The 26,409-nt window shown below is 36.6% G+C and overlaps 2 protein-coding genes across 6 annotated transcripts in view; one reads left to right on the top strand and one right to left on the bottom strand.

Moving 5' to 3' along the window:
* The window catches only part of POLR3A (RNA polymerase III subunit A), a 30,222-nt gene extending 11,031 nt beyond the window's left edge, over nucleotides 1–19,191 (bottom strand). Inside the window, exons 1-23 of one of the 5 annotated variants that reach the window (XM_085554206.1) lie at nucleotides 19,069–19,191; nucleotides 18,631–18,720; nucleotides 18,359–18,494; nucleotides 17,240–17,377; nucleotides 16,481–16,652; nucleotides 15,638–15,792; nucleotides 15,000–15,239; nucleotides 14,000–14,162; nucleotides 13,742–13,878; nucleotides 13,148–13,251; nucleotides 12,302–12,443; nucleotides 11,672–11,812; nucleotides 10,651–10,720; nucleotides 10,212–10,339; nucleotides 9,412–9,550; nucleotides 8,646–8,810; nucleotides 8,229–8,401; nucleotides 6,966–7,077; nucleotides 6,187–6,305; nucleotides 5,061–5,198; nucleotides 3,947–4,117; nucleotides 3,120–3,233; nucleotides 1,911–1,946 (exon numbers count right to left, since the gene is read on the bottom strand). In XM_085554206.1, the coding sequence (XP_085410332.1) occupies nucleotides 1,911–1,946; nucleotides 3,120–3,233; nucleotides 3,947–4,117; nucleotides 5,061–5,198; nucleotides 6,187–6,305; nucleotides 6,966–7,077; nucleotides 8,229–8,401; nucleotides 8,646–8,810; nucleotides 9,412–9,550; nucleotides 10,212–10,339; nucleotides 10,651–10,720; nucleotides 11,672–11,812; nucleotides 12,302–12,443; nucleotides 13,148–13,251; nucleotides 13,742–13,878; nucleotides 14,000–14,162; nucleotides 15,000–15,239; nucleotides 15,638–15,792; nucleotides 16,481–16,652; nucleotides 17,240–17,377; nucleotides 18,359–18,494; nucleotides 18,631–18,674 (2,937 nt within the window). In that variant the 5' untranslated portion in view covers nucleotides 18,675–18,720; nucleotides 19,069–19,191. Of the gene's footprint in view, nucleotides 1–1,910; nucleotides 1,947–3,119; nucleotides 3,234–3,946; nucleotides 4,118–5,060; nucleotides 5,199–6,186; nucleotides 6,306–6,965; nucleotides 7,078–8,228; nucleotides 8,402–8,645; nucleotides 8,811–9,411; nucleotides 9,551–10,211; nucleotides 10,340–10,650; nucleotides 10,721–11,671; nucleotides 11,813–12,301; nucleotides 12,444–13,147; nucleotides 13,252–13,741; nucleotides 13,879–13,999; nucleotides 14,163–14,999; nucleotides 15,240–15,637; nucleotides 15,793–16,480; nucleotides 16,653–17,239; nucleotides 17,378–18,358; nucleotides 18,495–18,630; nucleotides 18,721–18,847; nucleotides 18,997–19,068 lie in introns of those variants that run through there. The other 4 variants (XM_015866792.3, XM_015866794.2, XM_015866795.3 and 1 more) reach the window with 4 other exon arrangements.
* A 74-nt stretch (nucleotides 19,192–19,265) lies between these two features.
* Nucleotides 19,266–25,037, top strand: RPS24 (ribosomal protein S24). The gene is made up of 6 exons (XM_015866800.3): nucleotides 19,266–19,305; nucleotides 20,358–20,423; nucleotides 20,788–20,997; nucleotides 21,477–21,587; nucleotides 24,157–24,192; nucleotides 24,946–25,037. Exons 1-5 carry the CDS (start codon nucleotides 19,303–19,305, stop codon nucleotides 24,157–24,159), a joined length of 393 nt encoding a protein of 130 aa, XP_015722286.1. The 5' UTR covers nucleotides 19,266–19,302; the 3' UTR covers nucleotides 24,160–24,192; nucleotides 24,946–25,037.
* Nucleotides 25,038–26,409: the final 1,372 nt, after the last annotated feature.

Raw genomic sequence — 26,409 nt, 5'->3', positions numbered from 1 at the left:
CATCATAACTCACAAATCAAATACTGTGGTGTTCTGAATAATTTTGATCATTAGAACGTTGGATAAAATTAATAAATTCAATTATTTTCTAAATTTAAAGTAATAATGCAGTATTAGAAAAACTAATCTTTTTAATGGATGACTAAAAAGAACACTGTGAGAAGTCAACAGAAGTCAACAACACTTGATCTGTAGAATAAAAACAATACTTGAGATGCTTTAAAGTAATTCCATCTTGAAATACACTTAATTTCTGGAAGGGTGGAAAGGGAATATGACAAAAAACACAATACCAACTTCTCCCTCTAGAACAACATAGGATAAGCTCTTTTGTTTTTATTTAATCTCCTAAAAACCAAGGGACAGAAACAATAACAGTAAGAACCACAAGAACTCAAGAGATGATGTCATAGTGACTGAAGAATTAATCATCTGGAAATATGGAGAAAGTCTTCAACAGGAAAATACATAACAGCAAATCAAATGGCATTGGGACCAATTTTATTGCCACCTTTTACTGTTTGACAATCCCAAGGTAGTAAAATATATGTTTAAGTGTCTAGCATTATAAACCACTATGTTCTATATACAATTCTGCATTATAAATAATGTATCATTTGATTAAGTTTTACTTCCATGTAGGAACAAAGAAAGAACAGAGACAATTATTAAACTGAGGAGTTTTTTCGTTATCAAAACATTTTATTCATGTGGAAGTAATAGAAAAAAGTGACCTATGACTCTCAACTTTCCATGACCTTTTAGTAGTTTACCTAAACTACGGGTTAGTTCAGGCTACAAATAAAAAGTAGAGGTAGATGACTCCTTTAGAGTCTGTCCCTGTTTATGGAATTATCATTTTGAATGTGATGCGCTATAAGCACACACAGTGCAGCTCCCAAATAATATTTTTCATGCAGTCCAAACCTATGAAGTCTTTTTGTCTGGACATGTTTAACAAAAAGGCAACAAACTGACTTCGTAAGTTTCTATAATAGCCAGCACTTAGTTAAAATAGCAGTCTACAAAGCCTGGTCACGCAGGTATTTAAATCATTTTTCCCAACACTTAAGTTAGTAGGAGCATCTATGCATGTTAAGCACAACTACTACTGGAATTCTCACAGTTAGGAAACCCACTGAAATACACCACAATTCAGCAGGAAGCTATTCAAATCCAGTTGCATTAATTAGGTAAGCTCTGCATGTTCTACTACCAAGGCCTTTTCTGTATTTGTACCACACCTCCGCGTGTTTATCTTTTGTCATCTCCAGAAATTAGGAAAATAATTTTCTTGATAAAAAAACAAGGTTTCCTCATTTCCATATGAATAAAGTTTTCATACTGCTGTATTTTAATATATTTAAGCGCTTGTAATCAAATGTTAAGCCATATCTAAAGTTGGTCCAGCCAACATTCCACTTTTTCCATCAGCTGATCTCCCTCTAGTGAGCACATAGCACAAGCTGAATGAACACAGCCTACTTGAAACAGGTTATTTAGACACCCTGCTTTGTAGACTAGATTGGATTAGCCCATCACAATAACCACCTCGGAAAATAACAGAAGGAAGAGAAAGTACAGGAAGAGATAAGAAATATTTTAAAAAAAAAAAAAAGTTAGCATTAATGTAAATTGAAAGAATGAATTCTAGAAAGGAAAGTTATGCACCAAAAGATAGCTTTCTCAAACCCTCAGATTACTAAATAACTTACTGCAGTGATGAATTCATGTCATGGTTTTCATCATTAAAAAAAGGACTTGGTTAAATTACTATGCTGGATACCTAAATTGGAATTTAACAAGCAGTAATGTATATGTGCTAATCAATTCCTTTAGCACCATATACACATCTTCAGCTAAAGCACTAACAATAACGCTCACACAGTGCACACACATGCTACGATTACCTCATTATATTTTTCATAACCTGTTTCAGTTAATGTCTTCAAGGTTGAACAGAAAAAAAGGAACAGAAATGAGAAAATGTAACAGTATATGAAACTTAAAAAGCAAAAGTGAAGCTCATTATCATTAATGTTATGTAAATATAACACTTCAACAGGACAAATATAGTTAACTTCTGCTGATATGATTAGAAATGAACCACATCTCAAAAAGAGCAGCTTTATCTATGAACATTGGCATATTTCAGTTTTTTTCCCCTTATAGGTGCTGTCGAGATTCACAGTTTATTTCAACTTTAAGTACAAATGCTTTTTTCTGCTCTGCTCTAGCAATGCACATCACATTGCTCACGGGTTTTGCTATCATAGAATTCTAAAGTACTCTGATCTATTAAAAAGAAACCCTTCAATACCAGGTTACTGAATTCACGTTGCTGTCATCACTGCCAAAAATCCAAAGGTTCAACTTCCACATATCTACAGTAAGCTTATTTCTGCAGCTTCTTATCTCTGTCTCCTGAAGTAGTCTCAAGCAGGGTACACTCCTAAATACCCCAATGCGTGAAGCTCTTTTAAACAAATAGTTTTTTATAATTATGAGCTCAAACAGTCATGTGAACATTTAGTCATCCTTGAAAGAGATGCAAATACTTTCCAAAAGATAAAACCATTTGGAGCAATGTACTTCATATGGCTGAAGTTTTTTATCTGGGTTAGTATTTAAGGAAAGCAATGTAGAAAGGTATAAGAATATAGTTTATTGAAGGAAAATAAGAAATGCCTAAAAGCAGCTCTTCAGAAAGTCAATAATATCAAAACAAACACATGAAACAGATTATATAGTAGTTTCTGATATGGAATCAATTAGGACTGTTTAATTTTTGACATCCCAAAGAAAGCACATGACTGTATCATTGTGCAACAAGCAGAAATTCCAGCAACACACCTCCAATCAGATCAATGATAACTTATACCCAAAAATCACTAACTTATGTCTGCGTTGTGAACATCTATCACATTAAGCACAGCTTGACCTACCTCCCCACCCCTAAAATATACAAAAGCCTACCACTGAGCAAACTACCATCCCTGTTACTAATGAATAAAATTCAGCCACTGCTCCTACAGATTGATAAAAGCATTTTATTTAATTACCTTGAGTTATAAGGTAAGGTTAATAACAGCATGATAAGAAAGCAACAATGATATTACCTGCAGAAAACTGTCTCGGCAGCAAAGAAATTCATTCTTCTTCATGATAGATTCAGATGTTAACACCAATTCATTTTTACTAAGGGCTGGTTCACTTCGGCATGGATATACAGCCTTAATTGGAAAAAAAAATAAATATTCACTTAAAATTAAATGAAGTTTCATTGTAGAGACATAGAATAGAGATATATACAACTGATTAACAGTGGTTTTTTAAGCTCAATGTTTGTCTATTGTGAAAAAACAGCCCATATACATTTGTGCTCAAGCAAATCTGAAGGTGTACACATCTTCCTAGTTCTATCAATTTATTACACTCAGATTACAGAAACTTAGACAATCATTTCAGAAAAAGGCTTTACGTATGTTGTGGAAAAGAAAGAAAAACCAAAAACAAACAGTATTTTTTTTTAAAAAATCACAATATTTCCAGAGTTACTCAACAAAATGTTAGGATGACCTAAGGAGTAATTCAGCACAAAAACGAAGTCTTGATTTAAATAAGAATTACTTTGTGTAATTTAAATCCAACATAACATCTGACTGAATCAGTAGTAACTTCACTACTATATGGTGTTATACATATACACCTATGTAAGTGTATGAGCAGTGAAAAGCCGTATTCTTAGGTTCCAGTCACTCTGTTCTAATGTAAAAGGTATCTGTAACTCTTAGCATACATGTGCTGAAAAACTCTGATCAGGACCTGCCAAAAAGGTGATTTAATTTTTTTTTTTTAAATTGAAACGATGCTCTGCATAATGTCTTTCTTCTTCTTACACGCATAATAGTCTTTTCACTTGGAACAAAATGTCAGTAATCCTTACTCTGATATTGTCTAGAACTCGCTTAAACTCCAGTGGTTCATCCTTCCCTTCCATTGCTGCAGGATCCAAACCATCTCCTCCATAAATAAACTGAATAATATCACCAGTAGAACTTCTGACTGTCAGATCATACTGTGAACAAAGATCTTCAAGGGATTTTACCAGCCGCCTCTGAGGAAGAAGTAAAAAAAGATGCAGGGAAGATAAAATGGGATTGTTTTATTAGATGGGGCCATAAAAGTTAGAGAAAATAGAGTCAGGGGGTACATTTGACAGAGCAGGCACAAAACCCTATTCTAAGCCATACATTCACCTTGACCTTCCCCATAGCATGAGACAGCATTGAAAAAATTTAAAAACACAAAAGAATTTTGTTACTATTTCTTATACTACAGAATTCCTGAAAGCCAGACTGCAATAACTTAAAGTCTGAAGTCTATTTGTGATTATTTGTAACAAAAATATTTTCACGTCTTGTATTCTTTTGTATTCCTCGTCAGGTTTCTTTCTCAAGTAATACTAATTTTGCATACAGCAACAAAACTAGACATTTTCTTTCACTGATAAAAAACATACATACAATTAGCTCATGCATCCATCAAAGCCAGTAGTTGCCATTCTTCCATTACTGTTAGCTAGCTGTTGTCTCTTACATAGATCCATTTTCTGGGAAGACCAAGTGTCTACAGCATAAAGACTCTACAGATACTAAAAGAAAGGTTTTGACGTATTTATATCATCCAGACATCTTATAGATGCATTTTCTATTTCTCATTATCAAAATACCAAATCTGAAAAAGCATTCAGCTCTAATCTATGTTATAACTGCATAAAACTTAAAGCACCTCAAAAGCAGTCCTCAGTAATTATCTGGAACAAGGGCTTTAATCACCTGTATTCAAAAGAAAACAGCTCAGCACAAGCATATTAATGTGCTACCTACCAGAGAACAAAGCCATATCTACTTCCCACTGAAAACTACTCTTAAACATTAAAAACATACAACAATAAAAGCTACAGAGAACACATGCACTGCCCCCTGCCACAATAAGCATTAAAGAAATACTGTCTCATTTGGAAAAACTGACGAAGATCCCATTCCACTGACAGTTACCTGCATATATCCAGTTTCAGCTGTTTTTACAGCAGTGTCAACCAGACCTTCTCGACCAGCCATAGTGTGAAAAAAAAATTCAGTGGGAGTCAACCCCGAATAGAAGCTGTTAGCAACAAAGCCTTTTGCTGCTGGAAGCTAAAGGAAAGAGTGGAAAGAAGCTGAAATACAATTAACATTCTCTACGTATGTAACAGAAAAAAAGATACTCAGTTGATACATAAGCATAGAACAATTGGTCTCAGTTGTACGTAGCTCTGAAATGTAATATATTTTAAATATGACATAGGCTTCAGTACCCCCAACCTAGTTTTGCCAAACTACCAAACCAGATTTTAGCTCATTTTTAAGTCCAGCCTTGCCTCTAGTCACTATTGTAAACACCACACCAACTTCAAACAAGTTGACTTCACTTAATGATAAGAGAAATGAAAGAATCATACAAAAGTTCTTTAGTTCAGGCTAAAGACCAAGAAACCCAGAAAAAAAAAAAAAAAAAAAAATTGGAGATATGCGCATAACTAATTCTTTTGAATGTTTTCTTATGATGATTTCTTAAGAACAGTTTTCAACAATGAACTTTATGCAGGCATCAAAGTTAACACCAAGCAGTCTCTATGATAACACAGAATCGTGCATAAGCTACAAAAAGGTTCATGTTTGAAGACTAGCATATGCTACTAAGTAATAATAAGTGCTTTCTAAATCAATACAAAAAGCTGGAGTTAAAGCTTGAATGTTTCATCCTTAAAGTTTTTTTTCTCCTTCTTTAATTTACTCAGGAAATAGAAGATATCATGTTGCAGAATTCAGAAACTGAAATTTGGACTTGAGTGACAGATTTAAGTGTCATGGTTATCATCTGACACTTGAGTTAAATCAATTAACAAGACTGATGACTGCTATAAAGAACTTCTCTAGTGATTATTAAATTTCAGACAAGCAGTTGAGAAAAACCAAACAATAAACCACAAATCTCATTTGTAGTTTACAATATTACTACTATGTCCCAAATTGCATTCAAAACATTTTACCTTAACTGTATGCATTCCCATTTCTTTACTATAGGCCTTTCTTAAAAAGTTCTATGTTTCACTTTTCTTCATAGCGTTTCAACACGAATTACCTTAGAATGCTTCTCAAAATGAGGCAAAGACCTGTTTTCAAATCCATCAGGAACTCGGGACCCACTGATAGCCTGTTGACCCACACATGCAATCATCTGGGATATATTAATGAAGGAACCTGTAAAGGAAAAAAAAAATCTTACAAATGAATAATATCAACACCTTGATGGCAGAGCTGCCTTCATTGCTCTGAAGACACCCAACAACTCTATATTTTATTGGAGCCATGGCCTTTCATAATACCTTAATACTATCCTGTCTTGAATCATGAATTCTGTTTTATAAAACCCATTATCCTAGCCTTAGTATTTTAATCCACAATTTCTCCAATAAGCATATTTCAGCAACTATTTTAAATGAAGGGTTAAATGTTCACCGTGATTTCTACAACTAAATAAACTTCAGAGAATGAAAAAGCTTTATTCGCAGCAGAAATGATTTTTTGCTATTTCAATCTCTCAATAAATCATTTCTGGCTGATTTTTCCACATGACAGAGATACTTAAAGTGGGAGGCACAACAGAAGTCTTAAGAACAAGTCCTAGTAGGATGCTTTTTCACTAGTACAAAAAATTCAAGACAATAAATAGTTCACCAGCTCATGTTCTGTTAATGAGAGCTGTCTAGGAATTACTAAGAGGAGTCACTTCAAATTTGCAGGACGTGTATTTAGTACCTGCACAGCTGCCTCCATAAAATAAGCTATTGTGACAGAAAAAGTAATTCAGAGAACAGAGATGGAATTAGCAAACTAATTCTGAAACTCAGCTATCCCTACCTTTAGAACCACAAAGAGCCATGATAAGGGGACTGTTGCTCTTGTCCAGCTCTCTGAGACAGGCACTGCCAGCATGATCTCTGATAACAGAGAGTTCTTTAAGTATTAAGGCCTAAAAATCCAAGAACATAGTTATGTTATCAGTAAAAAGCCATACAAAAACAATATACTAACACTTGCCAGCAATACCTTCAGTAGTGAACAGGAACTAAAAATATAATTAAGAGAAATAAGCCTCAAATTTGCTTTTGGTGAAACTGCAACTTATAGACTGTGTAACTTTCCAGTTTGCAGCAAAATAATTCTTTGTTGGGTTAAGGCAGCAGTAGCTTTGGACATTACAACCTTTTTTGTTAGCAGCACCAGCTTTAGCTAGTTAAACAAAGTACTGAACTAAGCTAAGCTGTACTATGTGAAAGACTACTATAAAGAAGTAATTTTGGAATGCTCTCTATGTACAACATTAATATCTCTGGCTTTTATGAACATTATATTAAAAACCAAGGTCTCTGAGAAGAGGAAGAGCATAAAACACACCAAGACTTCTTTCAGACAAACTGTAACTAGACACATGTGGAAGTACTTCACAGGGTGGGTTTCCCTGTTTTTTGTTTTTCTTTTATACTTCCTCCCATACACCCCTTTCTGCTACTAACAAAGTACAAGAAAATACCTTGATATCCAAGAGAACAGATGTACAAAACTACTAAAGGCAATGAATATAATGATATCAGCTGAAGAACGCTAAGATCCTGTCTCTAAGCTTTTGGATAATGTTAGCTGATCATTTTCTTTTTTTCCTTAAACATAAAACAGTATAACTGAAGTCCACTTAACAGCTGCTCTAATAAGGAACAACAAAAAAATAATAAAAATAAAAATACAGCTTGTAGACAGAAATCTAATTAAAAGAGTATTTTGTTTCTTGGACTAGATTAATTGTTGTTACTGTTGTCTATTAATTCAGTAAATGCAATTAATTCTGCTCTCATTATCTGTGTAATCTTAATCTATGTCACCTCAGTACATCCAGAGGAACAGGAAAATACTGGTTATTATGTATTCAGCTAACATTTTAACATTCAGGTGGCTACATGCATCTAAAGGATTAGATATTCAGACAACTAAAGATGCACACAGACAGACCCTACTTGCTTATAGTTCTAAGCTTCAGGAGACAATGTTTACCTTCACAAATACTGTGAATACATATGCATGAAATCTCTATTCTAAATATATATCGATTGAATTTAAAATGCTTACCTCTAGTGTCTCTTCTGCAGTACAACCAGGCTGCTGCTGTAGCTTGCCAGTATTCAGTGCTTCAATGTATTCATCACATTTCTTATAGCCAGCATGCAGCAGTTCATGCTTAGCTTTTAGCAGGCCCTGGCCTGGTGTAACATCACCAATTCCAATTGAAAAGCCACGATTAGCTGTCACAAAATATAGATTATAATGTTAGTTCAACTTCATACATAAAAAACAGAAATGAAAATCAGGAAATTTTGTCATTTGGAACTTTGTTACGTCCCCCAACATGTGACAATCATAAGCACTTAGTAAACATACCAGTTGTATCACTACTTGACAGTTTAGTTATTGGCTTTCTTTTTCCTTCTTCTTCATTTTGTTTTGAACAGGATGTATTGCACTTGTTTTTTTAACAATAAAACTTACAAAGATAGACAGGTGCAAGTCTGGCTAGCCTTGACATGGCATCTGCAGCTTCCACTTGTCCCCAGTCTCTCAGCAAAATGTAGAAGATATTATTTTTTGATCCAGAACCTAGGGTTCCTTTGTCCATACTGCCACTCATCAACTCACTATTTTGAATTGTGACATCTAGAAACAAAAGCAAAAATAATTCATATCTTTTTTTAAGCATGACTCAAACTCTTTAAAGTAGTTACAGAGCATTTCTTCAAATAAAGGCTCTGTTCAAGAAAAGAGCAAAACCCAACGATAAACGTTTACTGAATCTTAATCAGTGTATGAATGAGTATTTAAGAGGGAACAGTCTACAAACTGATATTACCTACAGAAACCAACACTTATGTAACACTTATGTATTTTCCTGCCACCTCAGAATGACAATTGTAACTATTTTATTCACAATGATTCTCAGAAGTCTTAATTATTTTTTTGTTTAAAAACTGAAATAAAAGCATTAAATACTTATTTGTTAAAAAAAAATATATATATATTCAAGCTTTTCATCTTAGCTGTCCAGAAATGAAGCCGTCAATAAGGGACGGCAAACTACAGTCAATTTATTTTTAATTACAGCCAACAAAAATAAATCTCAGAAACCAAGCTACAGTTCTCTTTATTCAACTATTCTCATGCTCAGTTCACCTCTGAAACACTTCAGAAGCAGTCCAAATTTAAACATCTACAATGTTATTGAAAGCTTTCAAAACACAGCTTTAGAAGTATCACTCACAAGAGTCATTGTAACATAGATCTTCCCCTTTGCCACAATACTGCTTGCCCTTGGTTCGCAGATTGGCTTTCACGGGACAGTCATCACTGGGTTTGAGAATGAGGCTGAAAACCTGCTTTCCTGTCCAGAGTGTTACAGGCTTAGGAAAACAAAATAAGAAGAATTAGGGTTACAGAGCTTACAACTACTAGAAGCAGCAAGTATGAGTTTAATTGTAAATTTCTGTTTTTTAATACATAATCTTTCCTAAATAGCTACATAATAGTATTCCTTTGAGTAGATAAAACAACATGCACTTCTACATATATAAAAATACTAATTTCCAAGCGGTTACTCTTTCTATGAGGCTATGTGCATGCATTTACTGAGACATACATGCTCTGGAGCTCCCTCTTGCTGTCACATTTCCTTGATTAGAAAAGAAAATAATATGATGCTACATTAACTTCATATGCTAGGTTTCACTTCTATAGTTACTTATTTATGTAATGCCATCTACGTGAAGCTATAGGAGATAAAAGATTTATATAATCATGTACTTCATTCACTTGTAGTTAAACATAAGTAAACACATCATTGCTAAAAAAAAAAGTTATCTTCTCATTTTGAATAGCAGAAGCAAAGAAACACTACTTCTTGTTATAAAGGTTCACATAAACTCATAAAGTGAATGTACTTTATGCCTTACAGTATCTAGTACAAAACAAACAGCAGAAAACATAAGAATGGTCTCTTCATGGAAGACATCACCACAAGTAAAAATATACAAAGAAAGTGTTTATAATAACAGTGTGACACACCTTCAGAATTGCTGGGGGAGGAAGACGAACTTTAATTTTTTCATCCTTGCCAACCAGAATAGAAGCAATGATTTGACAAGCTTTTGCTCGATCAAAAAATGTATCTTTTAGTGTAAGAAGATAGGCACCTGAAATGTAAAAAGTGGTTAAACACAGAGGTTACTGCATATTCAGTATTAATGACATCCTTCTGATACTAGGGCACTATGTACTGCGCAAAATAACAATGGTTTACACAGCTTTCCATATATAATTAGTTCCATCACATTCAGATTTCTAGAAATTGAAGCCAGTGCATTGCTAACATCTATTCTTCTTCATTCAAGATAAATTTTCAAGTTAATATAGAAAAAATTCTTATGGAAAAAAAAAAAAAAAAGAAAAAGGTTCTGAACGAATTCCTATATCACACAGCTCTAAAATAAGATAATGTACACACCTGTTAAGAAATCTTGAATAGCAGCAATTAGGGGTTCTCCATTCCTTGGTGTTACCAAATTTGCTTTAGTCTATATCAAGTAGAAATAAAAGTTACACACCACAAGACACTGATATCACATTTAGGTAGATTTAGGTACCCACTTCACTCAGGAATATTTTAAAAATACATCACTTCCATGCACTATACGTTAAAAACTATGATTTAACACATATCACATGCATAAACTGAAATACTGCAATACTGCTTCTCTTCAAACACCATTCTACAGCAAACAAATTAAGTTTAGGGTAAGGAGCACCCACTCATACTATTTCCTGCTCCAGTTACTCATCTCCATAACCCCATCTATACAGAATCTGGCTGCCTCAGAATTGCCTGAACTATTCACAGGACAACAGAAGCCTATATTATACATTTAACTTATTATTTTAATTGTAGAACCTTTCTTTTTAAGCTCTCAGATTACCTCAGCAAATCAGTACATGCTACAGATAACAGCTGTCATCACACAACAGAAGTAGTCACGCTAAAGAACCAATGTACTGGAAAATCCTCAAGTTACTGTTACTGACTCTACTTTCATGCTACAGATACATTACTGCAATTCCAATATTCCTCTATCTACTATCCTTTTTCCATTTTTTCCCCCCTCCTAAATAAAAATCGACTCATCTGCCTTCTCTAGTACCTATTGGTTCAGCACAAACACTGTTTTGGTAGCAACCGATAACATTAGTCAAGCAGAAGCATTTTAACAACATACGTACTTAAAAATCCAGAATTTGTCAAGAATACTAAAAGTACATGTATTACATTATCACCCAGCCTACTGTCAGACTAACATCCCTAATTTATTTTCAGTTCCCTTTTGCATTTTGCTTTTAAGGAGTTTCACAGCTGCATACTATCCATACTCACAGAACCTGAAGATGATTTTGGATTTCATATGCAAGATAAATATTACAAGGCATGGCCATCACTAGCAAAGTCCCCAAACCAACATGATCTACATACATACCCCCATTAAAACAAGTGCTTCTGCTTTTGCTTCTTCTGTCTGAGGAAGGTGAAGGTTCATCTCATCTCCATCAAAGTCTGCATTGTATGGTGTACACACACATTCATTAAATCTGAATGTCCTATGGGGTTTTACTCTAGCCTGCAAAAAGAGAAATAAAAGTGCTGTGCATGCAGTGAAGCACGTTGAGAGATTAACAATTCAATCTAAGTGCTTCTTTGTAGGCATTATATGTTCTGTTTATTACAGACATGAATCAAAATTTCTGATTGCAGGACTCAGCTCAGCCATGAAACAACAGCAGCTGAATGCATTATTGGTTACATTACACAGACATATCTAACTTCCATTATGAAGTATTTACACAAAGCACACTACACAGAATGCTTTGTAGAGGCCACAGGAACTCTACAATAATGAAATGCTTATCAAAAACAGATTCTGAGGTCAAATATAGCTATTAAAAGAATTGTCTGGCAGTCACACATCATATTAGTGTCCAGCTACACATCAATTCCCACAAAAAAGCACAACCACACAGTTAGAAAAAAAGCTATTTCTGTACATGAAAGAGATAAATAGCTGTAAATGAAGGCCTCTTAACAATCATGTGATGTACTGTGTACTTACAATGTGAGCCATAATGCTCAGCTTATGAAGAGAGGGCTGTCGGTTAAACAGGACGATATCACCATCTATAAGATGCCGTTCCACAATATCACCAAACTTCAGCTCCTGCGCCATCTTCTCTCGGTTTCCGTATTTCAAAAATCTTATAACAACACATGACAGCATGTCATAAAAAGACAGACATAAAGAGGACTTCTAATAAATTGTGTTGTGTTCACAACACAAGGTTCTCCATTAAATGTTGGAGTATTTGTACTGCAAAGACTAGGTGATACAACATAGAGACTACATCACTAAACATTAGATCAGTTGCTATTTTAAGTAACAAATTGTCATTCCAGTAAAAACCACAGTTTTTACTACAAAAACTAAGAAAGCCCACCAAGGTCAAAATAATTGTTTCAGTTGTATGAGGGATAATAGGAAGTTTCACACTGATACAATTACTTTTTAGCATGTGAAAGCAGACAGCATGAAGTAACCAATATTGTCTCCTTTCACTTACCACCTCCCAGTAAAACCCAAAACATAAATCTCATTCAAGTTTCTATACTATCTACAGTATTGTAGCCCCCAACTCCAAATAGAAAGTGTCCTAAAGCAATCTAATTGCAGTTCACTATCGTTAATATGTGAATTCTAAGTATATATTCACGCATGACATCTTCAGGATTAGTATATAAGTCCTTTTCATATAATTCTTTCTTTTTTGCTACTGTCCTCTATGAATGATGCTAAAAATAAAAAGATATGCCAATCCCTTTAGATATAACTAACTTCACACAGCATTAAGAGCAAGCTCATGAGGAGAGATGTAAAATGAGTAATTAGAAACAAACATGGTACCTTTTCATTTGTGTGTGCCTTTGCTGAATGAAGTTGGCTCCAGGATGAACATCAGGACCATTTCGGACAAGTTTCCTCATAAAATTAATATTTGCTTTGTTCACCTGTTGCATAAAGATTTCAAACAGGAACAAATGAAACATTTGCAAATTTTAAGCTTAACTGACAATTCCCCTCACAGCCTTCAGCTACTGAAAGGAACAGATAAGAAGAGGAAAATTCAAGGCACGGGAACAGTGAAAATACATGAGAAGTCTGGGAAGTAAACTTATAAATAAGACACTCAATCAGTCCTTAAGCAGATAGATATTTAAACTCTGAAAACATCAAGCTAAACCACTCTATCCTGGTCTGCCTGTTACTCCTTACTCCACATGCCTCCACAGTACTTGTACACATTCGATAGTGCAAGTTTTGTTTACCAGCAGCAACCAAATCACATGCTCAGCAAATAAACAACATATTTATTCTGTTTTAGAACAAGAATGTAAGTAATAACTATATTAGTATATGGTTAAAAAAACTAACAACAAAACAACCCCCAAAAAGCCCCATAAAAAAGGCAGAAAAATGTTCTGGTTCTGCGCTACCTACCTTTTCAGGAAAAGTTAGTATTTTAGCAACATGAATAGGCACTGCTACTTCATCTATTCGTAAGTTAGGATCAGGGGAAATGACCGTTCTGCCAGAGAAATCCACTCGCTTTCCAGACAGATTGCCTCTAAACCGACCTAACAAACAAACAAGAACTGCTTCAGAAGAAGTTAATTTCAAAATGCTTTCTGTTATGCACTAGAACATCTTTCAAGTCACAGAAAATAGTTTTAGCCAATACCAGCTTCCTAGACAAACCTTGCTTTCCCTTAAGTCTCTGGACAAAGCCTCTAGTCCACTTTTTAGGTGCCATGTTCAGAGGAATTCCAGAAAGCTCACTGTTGATGTAAAGGGCACACTGCAATTGAAGGAAGTCCCAGTCTTCCATAATCATCTGAGTTTTGGCTCCTGATATCCTGTGCTAAAAAAAGAATAAAAAAGAAAAAATCCATGCATTTCAGAAAATGCTACAAATGCAACAAATTTACCTAGTAAAGTGTTTTAACTCTTATAACAAGCATAACTCTTTTTAGGAAAATAACATCAAAAAACCCTCACACTCATTAGAATGAAAAAGTTCATGAAATGAAAAAATGAAAGGGAAATTGCTAGAGTATAAGACTTTCCACAAAGACAACAAAGAAATGTAATTTCTTTTGATTAGCATCAGCTTTTGATAAACGCTCACCAAACTGTGAATTCCTTTAAATTGTACATTTTTCCAATCCACCCAGAATAATGTAATTACACAATCAGGAAAATGATCAGTACTTAATCACTCCTCAGTCATGGGAGAGTTCACTAACTTGATTTCATTTTTCCTGACAAAAGATCAGTTTGGAAAACCCTGAAAAAAAAATTAGCCTGGTAGAACAGTTCCTCTAAACAAATGGTAAACTATCAGATATATTTCTACTCAGCTTAATAACTGAAAATTGATTTCTTATTAATAGATAAAATAGAAAAGGTTGAGAAATAGGAAGATTTACACAAAAGAAAACAACCAAATATGTTTTCACTATAAGCAACCACTCAAAAAATGTTACAGTGATGTGAAGGTCCTATATTACAAGTAGCCAGAGAGCTAGCTCTACTTGAAGTAATTTCATTTCTTTCAATAAAATACCAGACATCACAGTGGTACAGTACAGACTGTTTGCTAGACTAGGAGCAGCAATACATACAAAAAACACTTTGCTACAGTCAGTGCTAAACATTTTTAAAGAAACTGTCTCAGAGTGCTTGATGAATGTCTCACCTTTTTTATTACATCATTGAGGAAAATGATCTCTGTCAGCTTCATTGTCAAGTCATCTTCGTTGGTGCCAGACTTCAAATCACTCACAACAGAGGGTCTGATACACAGCGGAGGCACTAGAAGTCGGGTGAGGATCAAATCTGAAGGCTTACCTGCCTCTGGGTTCATCAGAAGCAGAGGGATATCTTCTGCTGGGATTCTTTTAAACAGGTTCAATACTACTAATGGATTCAAGTTTTCCTACAAAATCCAAGGGAGAATGGTGAAATCACGCCACCATGTAACAATTTGCAACTCTTCCTTCCTCCCTTCATTTACTCAATTTTTGAACAAACAGCATTTAAAAATAACAAATAGAAAACCGCTATCAACGCACACACAGCTAAGTTTTAGTTTATTAGTTCTGAACCAACCTTTAAAGAGTTTCTTAAGCTTGCTACATTTTTTGCCTCTGTTCATCAGCATTAACTTATGCCAATTTAATAATACTTCATAGTTACTTAAAGCAATGTAATAGATGCACTACAATAAGTATTTAAAAATACTGGTCCACAATAAGCTGCTACACTGAAAACCTTTCCAAAGCTTTATTTCATGCACAAAAACTAGCAGAAAATGTAAGTACTAACAAAGCTCACCTGAGCTCTTCCCAGTAAGGGCTCCACTTCTTTGTTATATTCTATGGCGGTTTCAAAGGACTGCAGAAAAGTGGATACTACTGGATCGACAACCTTCTTATTGGTTTTGTACTTTTCATGTATTATTTTCAGCAAACCACACTTCTTCACAGTTCCTGCAAGAAAATGTTGTTGTTTTAAAGAAAAACTTAACAATAACAAACTAGGGGTTGCTTCAAACCCAAGTCACCCACCCAGAGAACGGCAAGAATACCTAAAATTACTAAGAAGAGTTTAATGGAATTAAGAAAAACAAAGATCAGAATTACAGTCTGTAAAAAGCTTCCAAGGTAAGGTACCGATCATTAGTAACAGCTTGCCATAATTAAAATAAATGGTTAAACCGAGCTTTTTTGTTTGTTTGTTTGTTTTGCCCTTGTAACACAATGGAAAACACAGCAATGACAGTAGATCAGCAAGACCCCAGGCTGCAACAAAGAAGGAACTGCTCAAATACACCACACACACACACACACACACACACACACACCCCAGAAAGATACTCAATCACTGCTTCAAGCCATGACTTGTCATTTTTGATACAGACCTTATTCAAGTATTAAGTATTGGTCATTGCAATGAACAGAATAGTAAATAAGTTACTCGGTCGACGTCTACTTCCACATATGTGAGATGTCAACATGACTTAGCTTGGCACAAAGAATGCAACAACCTGTTTCTTAAGTGAAAAAAATCCATAAAGTGCAGAAAGAACAAGGATATTTCAGATTTTGACGCCTATGGCATCCAACAGTATAAAAACCATCACAGTAAAGAACTACCACTGCTAATACGAATGCTCACCATTAAAGGCACCACAGTAAGGACAAGTGTTTTTCTTCCGACACTTTTCAGACACCTTCTTTTTCAGCCCTCTCTTCTGAAGATAAGTAAGGCCTGGCCGCTTCAAGTAATCCAAAAACTGCTTTTTTTCTTCTACTGACAGCATGATACAGCAACAGGTTTTGCAGATCATCTTTAATATGAACACATAAGCACAGTCGTTTAACACAAACATGCAGAGTTGTAATTTCTACCACAACCTTAAGCTCTTCACTAGTATGCAGGATTTTTTTAACAAAATACTGCAGACTTGGATGAAAGATGATTAATATATCATAACAACAAAACCAAGTACATGGGAAAAAATACAGAAAAAAAAAAAAAACAACAAAAAACCTTGCTTAAGTTCTGTGGGACTGTAAAAATCCATACAAAACAAACAGCTGTGATACACTGTAATGGCCAAAAAAGGCAAGTTATGTTGCACATATTTACTTCAAACAAATACAGAAAGATTTCAGATTAATGATTCTACATTTGATTCTAATCAATTTGAAATCACAAAGAATAACATTGATGGATTTACATTACTAGAACTGATGCTTAAACACTCTTATTTTCAAAACAAAAATGTATAAAATATTTGACACAATCTTACATATGTTCTCTGAACCAGTGTTTTTCAAGCAGTATCTCTTGTATCATCTCAGTATCTCATTTGTCTTTGGTAATTTCCTTTTTCCAGCCTAGATATTGGTGGCAAATGGAAATTAAGTTTACCTGCAAGATGCCAATCACAGCTTTGAAGTATCCAACATGAAAACACGGCAGTTCCAAGTCAATGTACCCATAGTGGCCCAAACAGTCAGCCAGGTTTTTTCCACAGGTTTCACAGGGACGATCTTTTTCACTTGTTCCCTTTGAAGGGAAAGGAACACATGCACAAAATAAAGCTTTAGCTGTAATCCACTAAACATATAAAAGACAGAACATCCCTTCTGATAGGCAACTAACTTGACGGCAGACCCACAGCCCTCGCTTTTTTTCCCCAGCAATACAAGCATGTTAGTAGCACTACATGAAATACATATCACAGAATCGCAGGAGTTTGAAGGGGATCTCTGGAGATCACTGAGTCCAACTCCCTGCTAAAGCAGGTTTTCTATAGCAGGTCTCATAGGCAGTTGTCCAGACAGATCTTGAGTATTTCTAGAGGAGACTCCACAACCTCTCTGAGCAGCTTGTTCCAGGGCACTGTCACTCATACTGTAAAGAATTTATTTTACATATATACATACATGTATAGAACTTCCTGTGTTGCAGTTTGTGCCCATTGCCCCTTATCTTAATGCTGCATATTGATTAGGTCCCCTCTCAGCTTCATTTTCCAGACTGAAGAGTCCCATGTCTCTCAGCCTCTCCTCTGGAGGGAGATACTCCAAGACCCTCAATGCTTCTGTAGCTCTCTCTAGAAGTTCCCTATCTTTCTTGAACTGGGAAGCCCAGAATGGGACACAGTATTCCAGATGTGGTCTCAAAGGAGCAAAGTAATGGGGCAGAAAAGTTTTTCACACAGCACCTCCTGACAGCAGCAACTCTGAGTCATGCAACTGTGGCAACTGATCTGCAGTTCATGGACCTACAGCCCCATGTTTTGTGGATGAATGTCTCTGGGTCCCTAAAAACCGGGCAGGGAAAACTCATCTCCTAACTCCCAAGAGTGCCTTGCTGAGCCATCCAAAAGCACAACCAAAGCCGATGCCACTGCAACTAACAGCCTATGTTGTTTAAGTAGAGTTGCATTTGCACATATTTTGAATAGTAAACTTCAGTTATCTCACTTGTAACTATTGTAAACCATTCCCAAAAGGGACATTATAGGAAACCGAGGCTCCTCACCATGCGGTGGTCGAGCACGCCGTACTGCAGCGGGGCGTGGTTGTTGTCCTGGCTGTACAGGTTCTTGCTGACCACTTGAATGTGGGCCTGCTGCCGCATCTCCTCTGGGGATTTCATCCCGAAGCAGATGTGGCTTCTGGAAGGCGAGAGTTCACACAGGGTCACTCGGGGCTGACTGCATACAAGCGGCCCCCCACCCACACCACCGCTTTTCCCAATGGTCCCTCCAGCCACCCGCTCTCAGTCGCCTCCCACCCCACGGTTCCGCTCACATTTTCTTGGCCACATCGCTCTCGCGGAACTGCTCCTTCACCATGGCGGCACGGAGACGGCATGCAGCTACAGCGGCACCTGAATGATTACTATAGATCAGTAAGAAGCAGGATGGAGAGAGCGACACACAGAATCACAGAATGACCCGGGTTGGAAGGGACCTCAAGGATCATGTAGTTCCAACCCCCCTGCCTGGCAGGGCCACCAAACACACACCTTTACGAGATCAGGTTGCCCAGGGCCCCATCCAACCTGGTCTTGAACACCTCCAAGGACGGGGCACCCACAACCTCCCCGGGCAGCCTGTTCCAGGGCCTGACCACTCTCCTAGACGCAGCGCCCTCCTGCAACACCCCCTGCTGGACAGAGAGCACGGCCTCCCACGGGTGCGGGCTCCAACGCTCCGCACCAGTCCCGTATTCCCCAGCCTCCCTCACCGGCAGCAGAACCAGATCACGGCGTGAGCCCACCGAGGCGCCCTGCTTAGGGAGAGAACCTCCACGTGAAGCCCTGTCACTACAGCCGCACTCTTTACACCCAGATCCGGCACCGGAACAGCCAGGCTCGCTCATGGCCCCACCCCGGCTGAAGGCCCCTGTGCCGCCTTATGATTGGCTGCGCGGCGGCGCCACTTCCTTTTCTCGCTCGCTGGCAGGGAGAGCGCCGGCAAGATGGTGAGTGTGGGGTTATTGGTATTGAGTTATCCGCCCTGTTGTGCCGCCATCCGTGCTTTGAGAGCTCCCTGAGGGGCCGTGCCCTGCTGGGCTGACCTGTCCGCAGGGGTCTGTGCGGGTATGGTGGGGGACGGCGCTGCTTACAGCCGGGATTCCTGCGGCCTGGTTGATGCCTGGAGGAGGTTGGGCCTGCTGGGCCGCCTTGCTGCTAGGAGGAGCGGCCGCGGGTGTAGGTGGTGCTGAGATATTAAAGTACTGTGTGTCTGTGTTCTGAGTGGAGCCCTGTCGGTCACACTCGTGTCTTCTTTGGTTCTTCCTGCCTGAAAAGCCCCGTCAGGATGAAATGTGTAGCTTTCATAAGGAACCTTATTTTACGTCCAGAGATTACTAAAGGCCTGGAATGCCTTCTGTACAAGGAAAAGCTGGGAGACTTGAGGCTCTTTCTAGAGAAGAGCAAGCTAAGAGGGGAATGCGTTACTGTTTATAGATATCTGAAGTGTGGAACACAAGCTGGGGGGATGACTGATTATTTTCAGTGATAAGCAGCAGTAGAAAAAGAAGTAACAGGCAGCAACTGGAATGTAAAAAAGTCCATACTAATGCAAGCAGGAGCTCCTTTATTATCCTGCTGGTGGGGCACTGGAACAGGTTGCTCAGAGGGTTTGTGGGGTCTCCATGTTGAGAAATCAAGATCTATCTGGAAGCCTATCTCTGTGGCCTGCTGTAGGGAACCTGCTTTCACAGGGAGTTGGACTCAGTGATCTCTTGAGTCTGTTAGATCTTTCTTTTTGTAATCTAGGAGTCTTAATAAAATGATTTAAGCATGTTAAAATAAAGGGGTTATATATGCTGCTGTTTGACTCATGGGCTGGGAGTGGCTTCAGTGTACTTTAGCTTTCTAGGGTACATCCTATAGTATGAGACAAGTGTGTTAAATTGCAAGTGTGCTTAGTTTCAGGTAGAGTGCTGGCTGCAATGGTGTCACATGTTACATGTACATTAGGTTTTGTAAACTATGATTTTGTATCACTTCTGTGTACTCTGTTTTGCAGAACGACACAGTGACCATAAGAACTAGGAAGTTCATGACAAACAGACTGCTTCAGCGCAAGCAGATGGTAAGAAAAACACTGAATACGTTTATTATTATATGTTATCAGTTGCTTATTGGTTTTTGACTGCACATATTTTAAATTACGATAAGCAAGAGGCCTTAGAAGTGTTAATGTTGTATGGTGTGTAGAGGTTTGAACACATTTTTATATGCTGAAGGTAAATCTTCAGGATGGGATAGCAAGCTAACGTGTCATTTGAAACAGGAAACTGTTAGGAGCACATCTGGATTATGTTAATAGTACTTTCTGTGGCTTAGATGGTCTAGTTCAAGTTCTGAGTTTGGGGTGGGAGTCTAGTTGTTTTATTGGGTGCTGATTGCCTTTGGCTTTTATATGACTTAAAAAAATATATTTGTATTTTTTTTAGGTGATTGATGTTCTTCATCCTGGGAAGGCTACAGTCCCCAAAACAGAAATCAGGGAAAAGCTGGCGAAAATGTACAAGACAACCCCTGATGTAATATTCGTATTTGGCTTCAGAACTCACTTTGGTGGTGGCAAGACAACAGGCTTTGGCATGATCTATGATTCCTTGGACTATGCAAAGAAAAATGAACCAAAACACAGGCTTGCCAGGGTAGGTTATTTGTTCTGCAGTAAATAGGAAACAATTAGGATGGCTTTCAAGTGTTAGCAGTTGGTTTTCTTGTATTAAAAAAAAGCATACCTGTAGTTTTCTGGGGGTATTGCTGTGTATAGGGAATTTAGTGTTATGTAATAGGTATTAACATAGCATTAGTTAGCATTTGTGTCTGAAAAATAGATTACTTCTGGTATAATGTATTATAGGTAGAATTGGGATAGCAAAAATGATGTTACTTGTGATGTTCTGCGAAGAAGGATTCCTTAATCATTGTTAAAAATGGGGCTGATCCATGCAAGATCTTAATGTTTCCTCTATTTTATTATCAGTGAAGTTGTGTTGCTGTTTAGCTGTTACTTCATTGAAACAGTACTCGAAAGATCCAGAAATAACTAAAATAATTCATAGAATGGGAAATTTGGAGGTTACTACCACTGAATAGATAATACATACAACTTTGTTTTTTTTAATAGCATGGTTTGTATGAGAAGAAGAAGACTTCTAGGAAGCAGCGGAAGGAACGTAAGAACAGAATGAAGAAAGTCAGGGGTACAGCTAAGGCAAATGTTGGTGCTGGCAAAAAGGTATGATGAAATTATCTGTAGCCCAGAGTTGGCATGTTGTTTTTGAAATGTTGAAAAAAAGTTATTCAACAGAATAACCTTGTCTTTCTTCCATTTCTTTTACTGTTCTACTGGATAACAGAAGGTAATCTGTGTGGTCATGTATAGCTTCTCATTAGCTCAGTAGCTTAGTTTTGCTCCTCACTGCTGCAGCTTAGCTGATAAAATAGGAGACAGTGCTTCTTAAATGATTGTTTCTTACATGTCACTTGAACTAAAGTTAAGCTTTTTTAAACCTAACATTAATGCTCTAATCTCATAACTCAGTCATGCTATGTAAAAATGAAATACTCTGCTTAATGCTAGTTACTCAGACTACCTAAATACCTAACACTTAACAGAATAAGTTAGTGTTCTTTTAAATGTTAAGGATTTGTGGTGTTGTACGAGGTGAAGACTAGTAGAAATAAGAAACAATAGTTGCTTTATATTGGTTCTAAGGGACTGATTAATGACTGGGTGGGTTTATTTTTTTGCTGCTTGGAGCTTTTTATGCTGTGGGCTGCAACTCAGTTCAAATTTAGAAAGCATGCAGCTTGAGGAGGGACTGAGTTCCTTTATGATGAAGCAAATTCATCAAAACTGATGAGAAAACTTGGTGTGAAGATCACTTTGCTCAGCAGCTTTTTGCACTTCAGAAAACACTGAGAGGGTTTGTGCTCCAAAGTGGGTTTTGCAACTGCATCTTAATAGGAGATGGTGTTGGGTTCGTTGCATAGATCTATAACTGTTAAATTACTTCTAACGTCTTGAACTTCAGTAATCTTCACTTCTGCTTTTTTTCCTACTTTCTTGGGATTCTCCATCAGAAATGAAGTATCTAGCAGGTACTGAAAATGAGCATGGATGTGACTGAATTATACACCTCTGAAACACTTTTTATCCCATCAGATTGAAGCACTGTACTCTCTTGCATGCTTGTATGCTTGCCATAAACTTCTATCTTATGAGGGTTCAGATGATTACATACTGAAGTTTGTTCTGAGCTAGTGAAGTGACATGGAAAATATGGAATTTCCAGTGAGAAGGACAACTCATTGCTCTTGATAGATTTGTTCAAAACACTGCAGTTCTGGTTTGAAGTAGTGCAGTGTAATTGCACGTGTAACTTAACCTTAAAACAAAAGTACTTGTGAATCTTTATAGAAATGTAAGTTGCATCATAGCTTAGTAAAGTTGAGCCAGTGGTTGTAAACTGCATTGTTGTCAGCATTAGACTTCTAACTGTTCTAAGCAGAGATAAAATTGACTGCAGTTACTCTGGAATCATGTTCTTCGTGTTTTGTATAAATGAAGTTCTTGCAGTCACTTGATATATGAGAATGCTATTAGTTGTGATTTGGAACCTTTATCATATTATGTTTCAACGCTAATTGAATAGTGAAGTCATACAGTTGTTTAAAGTAGAAAGGTATAGAACAGGTTTTACTGTAGTTGTGATATTAGTGTGCGAATCCACAAATATATATTGTGGATGCTAAGGGGAGTCAGTGTTGCACTGATTCCTAGAATGGCTTCTTCCCCTGAGGAGTTTTAGCATTTGAAGCTAGTTATTAAGTCTTGTATTTACACTCATCAACTGTTATTTGAGTTACAGTTTTCTAGTTGATTTAAAGTCTCCTTAAGTCTATGAGCATTTTTGGGATCAGGAGTAGGGGTGTGTGCTGTGATAATTATGCAGCAAATGTGGCATCTTTATCAAATACTTGTTGAACTAGTGTGCATTCTTGGTAGTAAGGGACTCTATTTTGTTTTAAGGGTTTTTTAGTGTCCTTGAAAGTTATCTTAGAATTTGGATATGCGTAGTTAAGATCTTGTTCACTACCTTTGATCATTGTATCCATGTGTTAATAACTAAGGACAAATGAATTAGCATGCTTTTTGGAAAATCTGGGAATAGTTGCATTGTATCACAGAAAAGAACTGCAGAAAACACTCCTGCATTTAAGCTTTGTCTTGTAAAATGCATGCTTATACATAATTTTGTGCTGTAACATCCTTATTCACAGAAATCTGCATTTTTAATAGGAATCATGACATTTATTTTAGTGTCTACCTATGCATTTTGTGAGAATGGTTGATCTAAGGAGTGTTTAGGCACTTGATTAGACCTTATAGGAAAGTGCCATTTTTAAGAGTAAAACCCCATGCCTTCTAATGTCAAGTCATTTTGACAGATTTTGGCATGTGGATTTTTTTTTAACAGATGTGTTTTTAAATGTATCAAACAGTAACGTGGATGGATAAGCACTTAAGACCATTATTTGTAGCCTTTAGCTATAAGTGAATATGTAATTGAATCCTGAGAGTTCCCTAAGATCTGTAAAGCTATTGTTAGATTCCATTTTAAGCTTGAGGGAATGCATGAAATCCAAGTCTTTAGCCTTTACAGTAGTAAAAATTCAAAGGTTTTCCTATCACATGTAATTGCAGTAATTGGAAAAAGCAAATTCTGTTTTCAAATCTATATCATCTACACTAGCAGAACATTAATAAATCTATTCTCATCTTTTTTTTTTTTTTTTCCCAGTAACTGGATGTACTTCAGATGGAAAAAGAATTACAGGTATGACTGGGGGGTACTTTGTAAAAGTAGACATTAGGTAGCTTGTAGTTATACTGTTTAATGTTGGTTTATGTGAAGCCTCGTATTTGCATGATGTTCTATACCAGTATAAGGAAGACTAAAATGTTTACAGATCACTCTTCTGCTTACTACTGAGTTGATTGTTTGTTTCTTGAACTTGCATGGTTAGTGGATCATCAGAAGTTTCTGATTTACTGTCAATGGAACTCTATTACTTATTTGAAGGCTTTTTTTGCAGTAAAACTAACTTAAATATGATAAGGATAGGGTAGCTTTGTATTTTCTAAAGTGATTTGGTTTTGTATAACTTCAGTTTTGGGAGCAATTGTCATCTTACTGATACTTGTGTAGATGCTTGATAGTACTTTAGACAAATGATAGACTTTGTTCTTGTCTTTGTTGCAGGAACAAGTAAAAAGGTTTGTGCTGTGGATAATAACCATTGCAGAACTAAGTGTGTTCTTAGATCAGATGAGAAATGGCTCATTTGAGTAACTGTCTGGGATCTGATACAGTGAATATGTCAGGAGCAGGAGGCTTGCAAAGCAGTTCTAGATTGCTGAACTCCTCTATAGAAATGCTGCTATCTAGGCTCATTCCCATGACTGTACTCTAAAGCCTTGAACCTTATGTTTTAAGGGGAGCAGTATTTGGAAAGAAGTTAAGGCCCCATAAAAGTGAGTACAAAATCTGTTGTAATCTTCTGGAACTGATCTTTCTCTTTCTTTACAGGCTACATAATTCCATCAGGAAGCATGGGAAGAACTGTTCTGGAAAGAAGCTGCTCATCTGGCTTTTACATTAAATAAAATATGTCAGACAAATCCTGGTTTGTCTTTTTTGATTTAATAGTTAAGATTTTGTAAAGCTTGAGAACTTCAGTGTTAATGTGCTATTTACACTGTATTAAAATCCTTTCATAATTAAACATCTTTTGAGTATCAATATGAAGTATGAATCAAAGCTTTCTATGGTGAATAGTTTTAACAACATTTGAAGCAGGTGGTATTTATTCAGAGGAGGTAGGCATACTTACTCTCTTGTGTTCGGTCTGGTTTCAAGAACCCTTTAAAAATATACTTGTTTGATGGCCTATATACTTTTGCAGGAGTGGAAGGAAGAAAAAGTCATTTCAGCAGAGAGATTCAGAGCTGTGTATTTCACAGTTGAGGTTTTAGCTAATACAAGAGTCTAGTACAGCTAGTTTGTTTCTGGGTTTTCAGGGCAAACTGGGCAACTCTGCTCTGTGAACTGTGAAGTGCACCTTTAATTTCTCATTGGTAGTGTTAAAGTAGTCATTTAAGAAGCATCAAATCCAATCTTTGAGTGCAGTTTTTTTTTTAAAATTATACCTCATGTTCTGAGGTAGAAGATTGTAACTTATGTGAGATGTATCTTGTTTGGAGGCCAAGGAGGGGAAGCAGTCCTTGAGTCAGAGTGATTAGAAGAGGATACCAATGTTCCAGTAAATTCTCTATGAGATCTGGTAGGTATGGATGAAACATGGATGAAACAATCTATACTAATACCTTTAGTGGAACTAGTGGGATTGTTTTTAGGAGTTCTTCCAAAAGATACATGCAAATTAAAATCTGAAGAGTTGTTGGAAGCTTATTAAGAATGAGATGTGTTACTACATAGTGTGTGTACATACATATAATGATGAACTCTTCAGTCCATTGGAGTGTTTAAGCAAGTGACAGTAAATTTCTGACTTGCAAATTGTCAAGGATATGCGGCAAGCATTCACATAAGGGTAGAGTTAAACCTAAATCTCTTTTGAAGGTATTTACTGGAAAAGCCCTTCTCCTTCCCTGTTTGAAAGCCATGTTAAATGTAATTAAGTACTCACTAGGGGGTGGTGTGAACGCAATGATACAAATCTGTAACAAATTTTCATGTAAAAGAAAAAACTGGGAGGAAGCAGAATTGTCCTGCCCAAGAGGTCAACTCCTTTGGAAGTAAGCATTTAAAGTAGCTATTGAGGGTGTGAAGCTCTCATTTACTGGTTCTGCTGTTTGTTTTTAACTGAATGGAAACTTACTTTCAGTCAAAACCATGCAATTTTCAAAAATGTTGATTACTTCAAAGCTGTATGGTAATGTTCAAATTTAAGTTGCTCTTCAGAATCTTCCTTACCTTAGTTTTAAGCAATCAACAATCTGAATAAACACTGGCACAGAGGTGTTTTGCAGA

Source organism: Coturnix japonica, chromosome 8, assembly GCF_054131305.1.
Source record: "Coturnix japonica strain WE chromosome 8, WE-NBRP24, whole genome shotgun sequence".
NCBI classification, from domain to species: Eukaryota; Metazoa; Chordata; class Aves; order Galliformes; family Phasianidae; genus Coturnix; species Coturnix japonica.
Note: the sequence above shows the minus strand (reverse complement) of the source record. Positions and strands in the feature narration are given on the sequence as shown.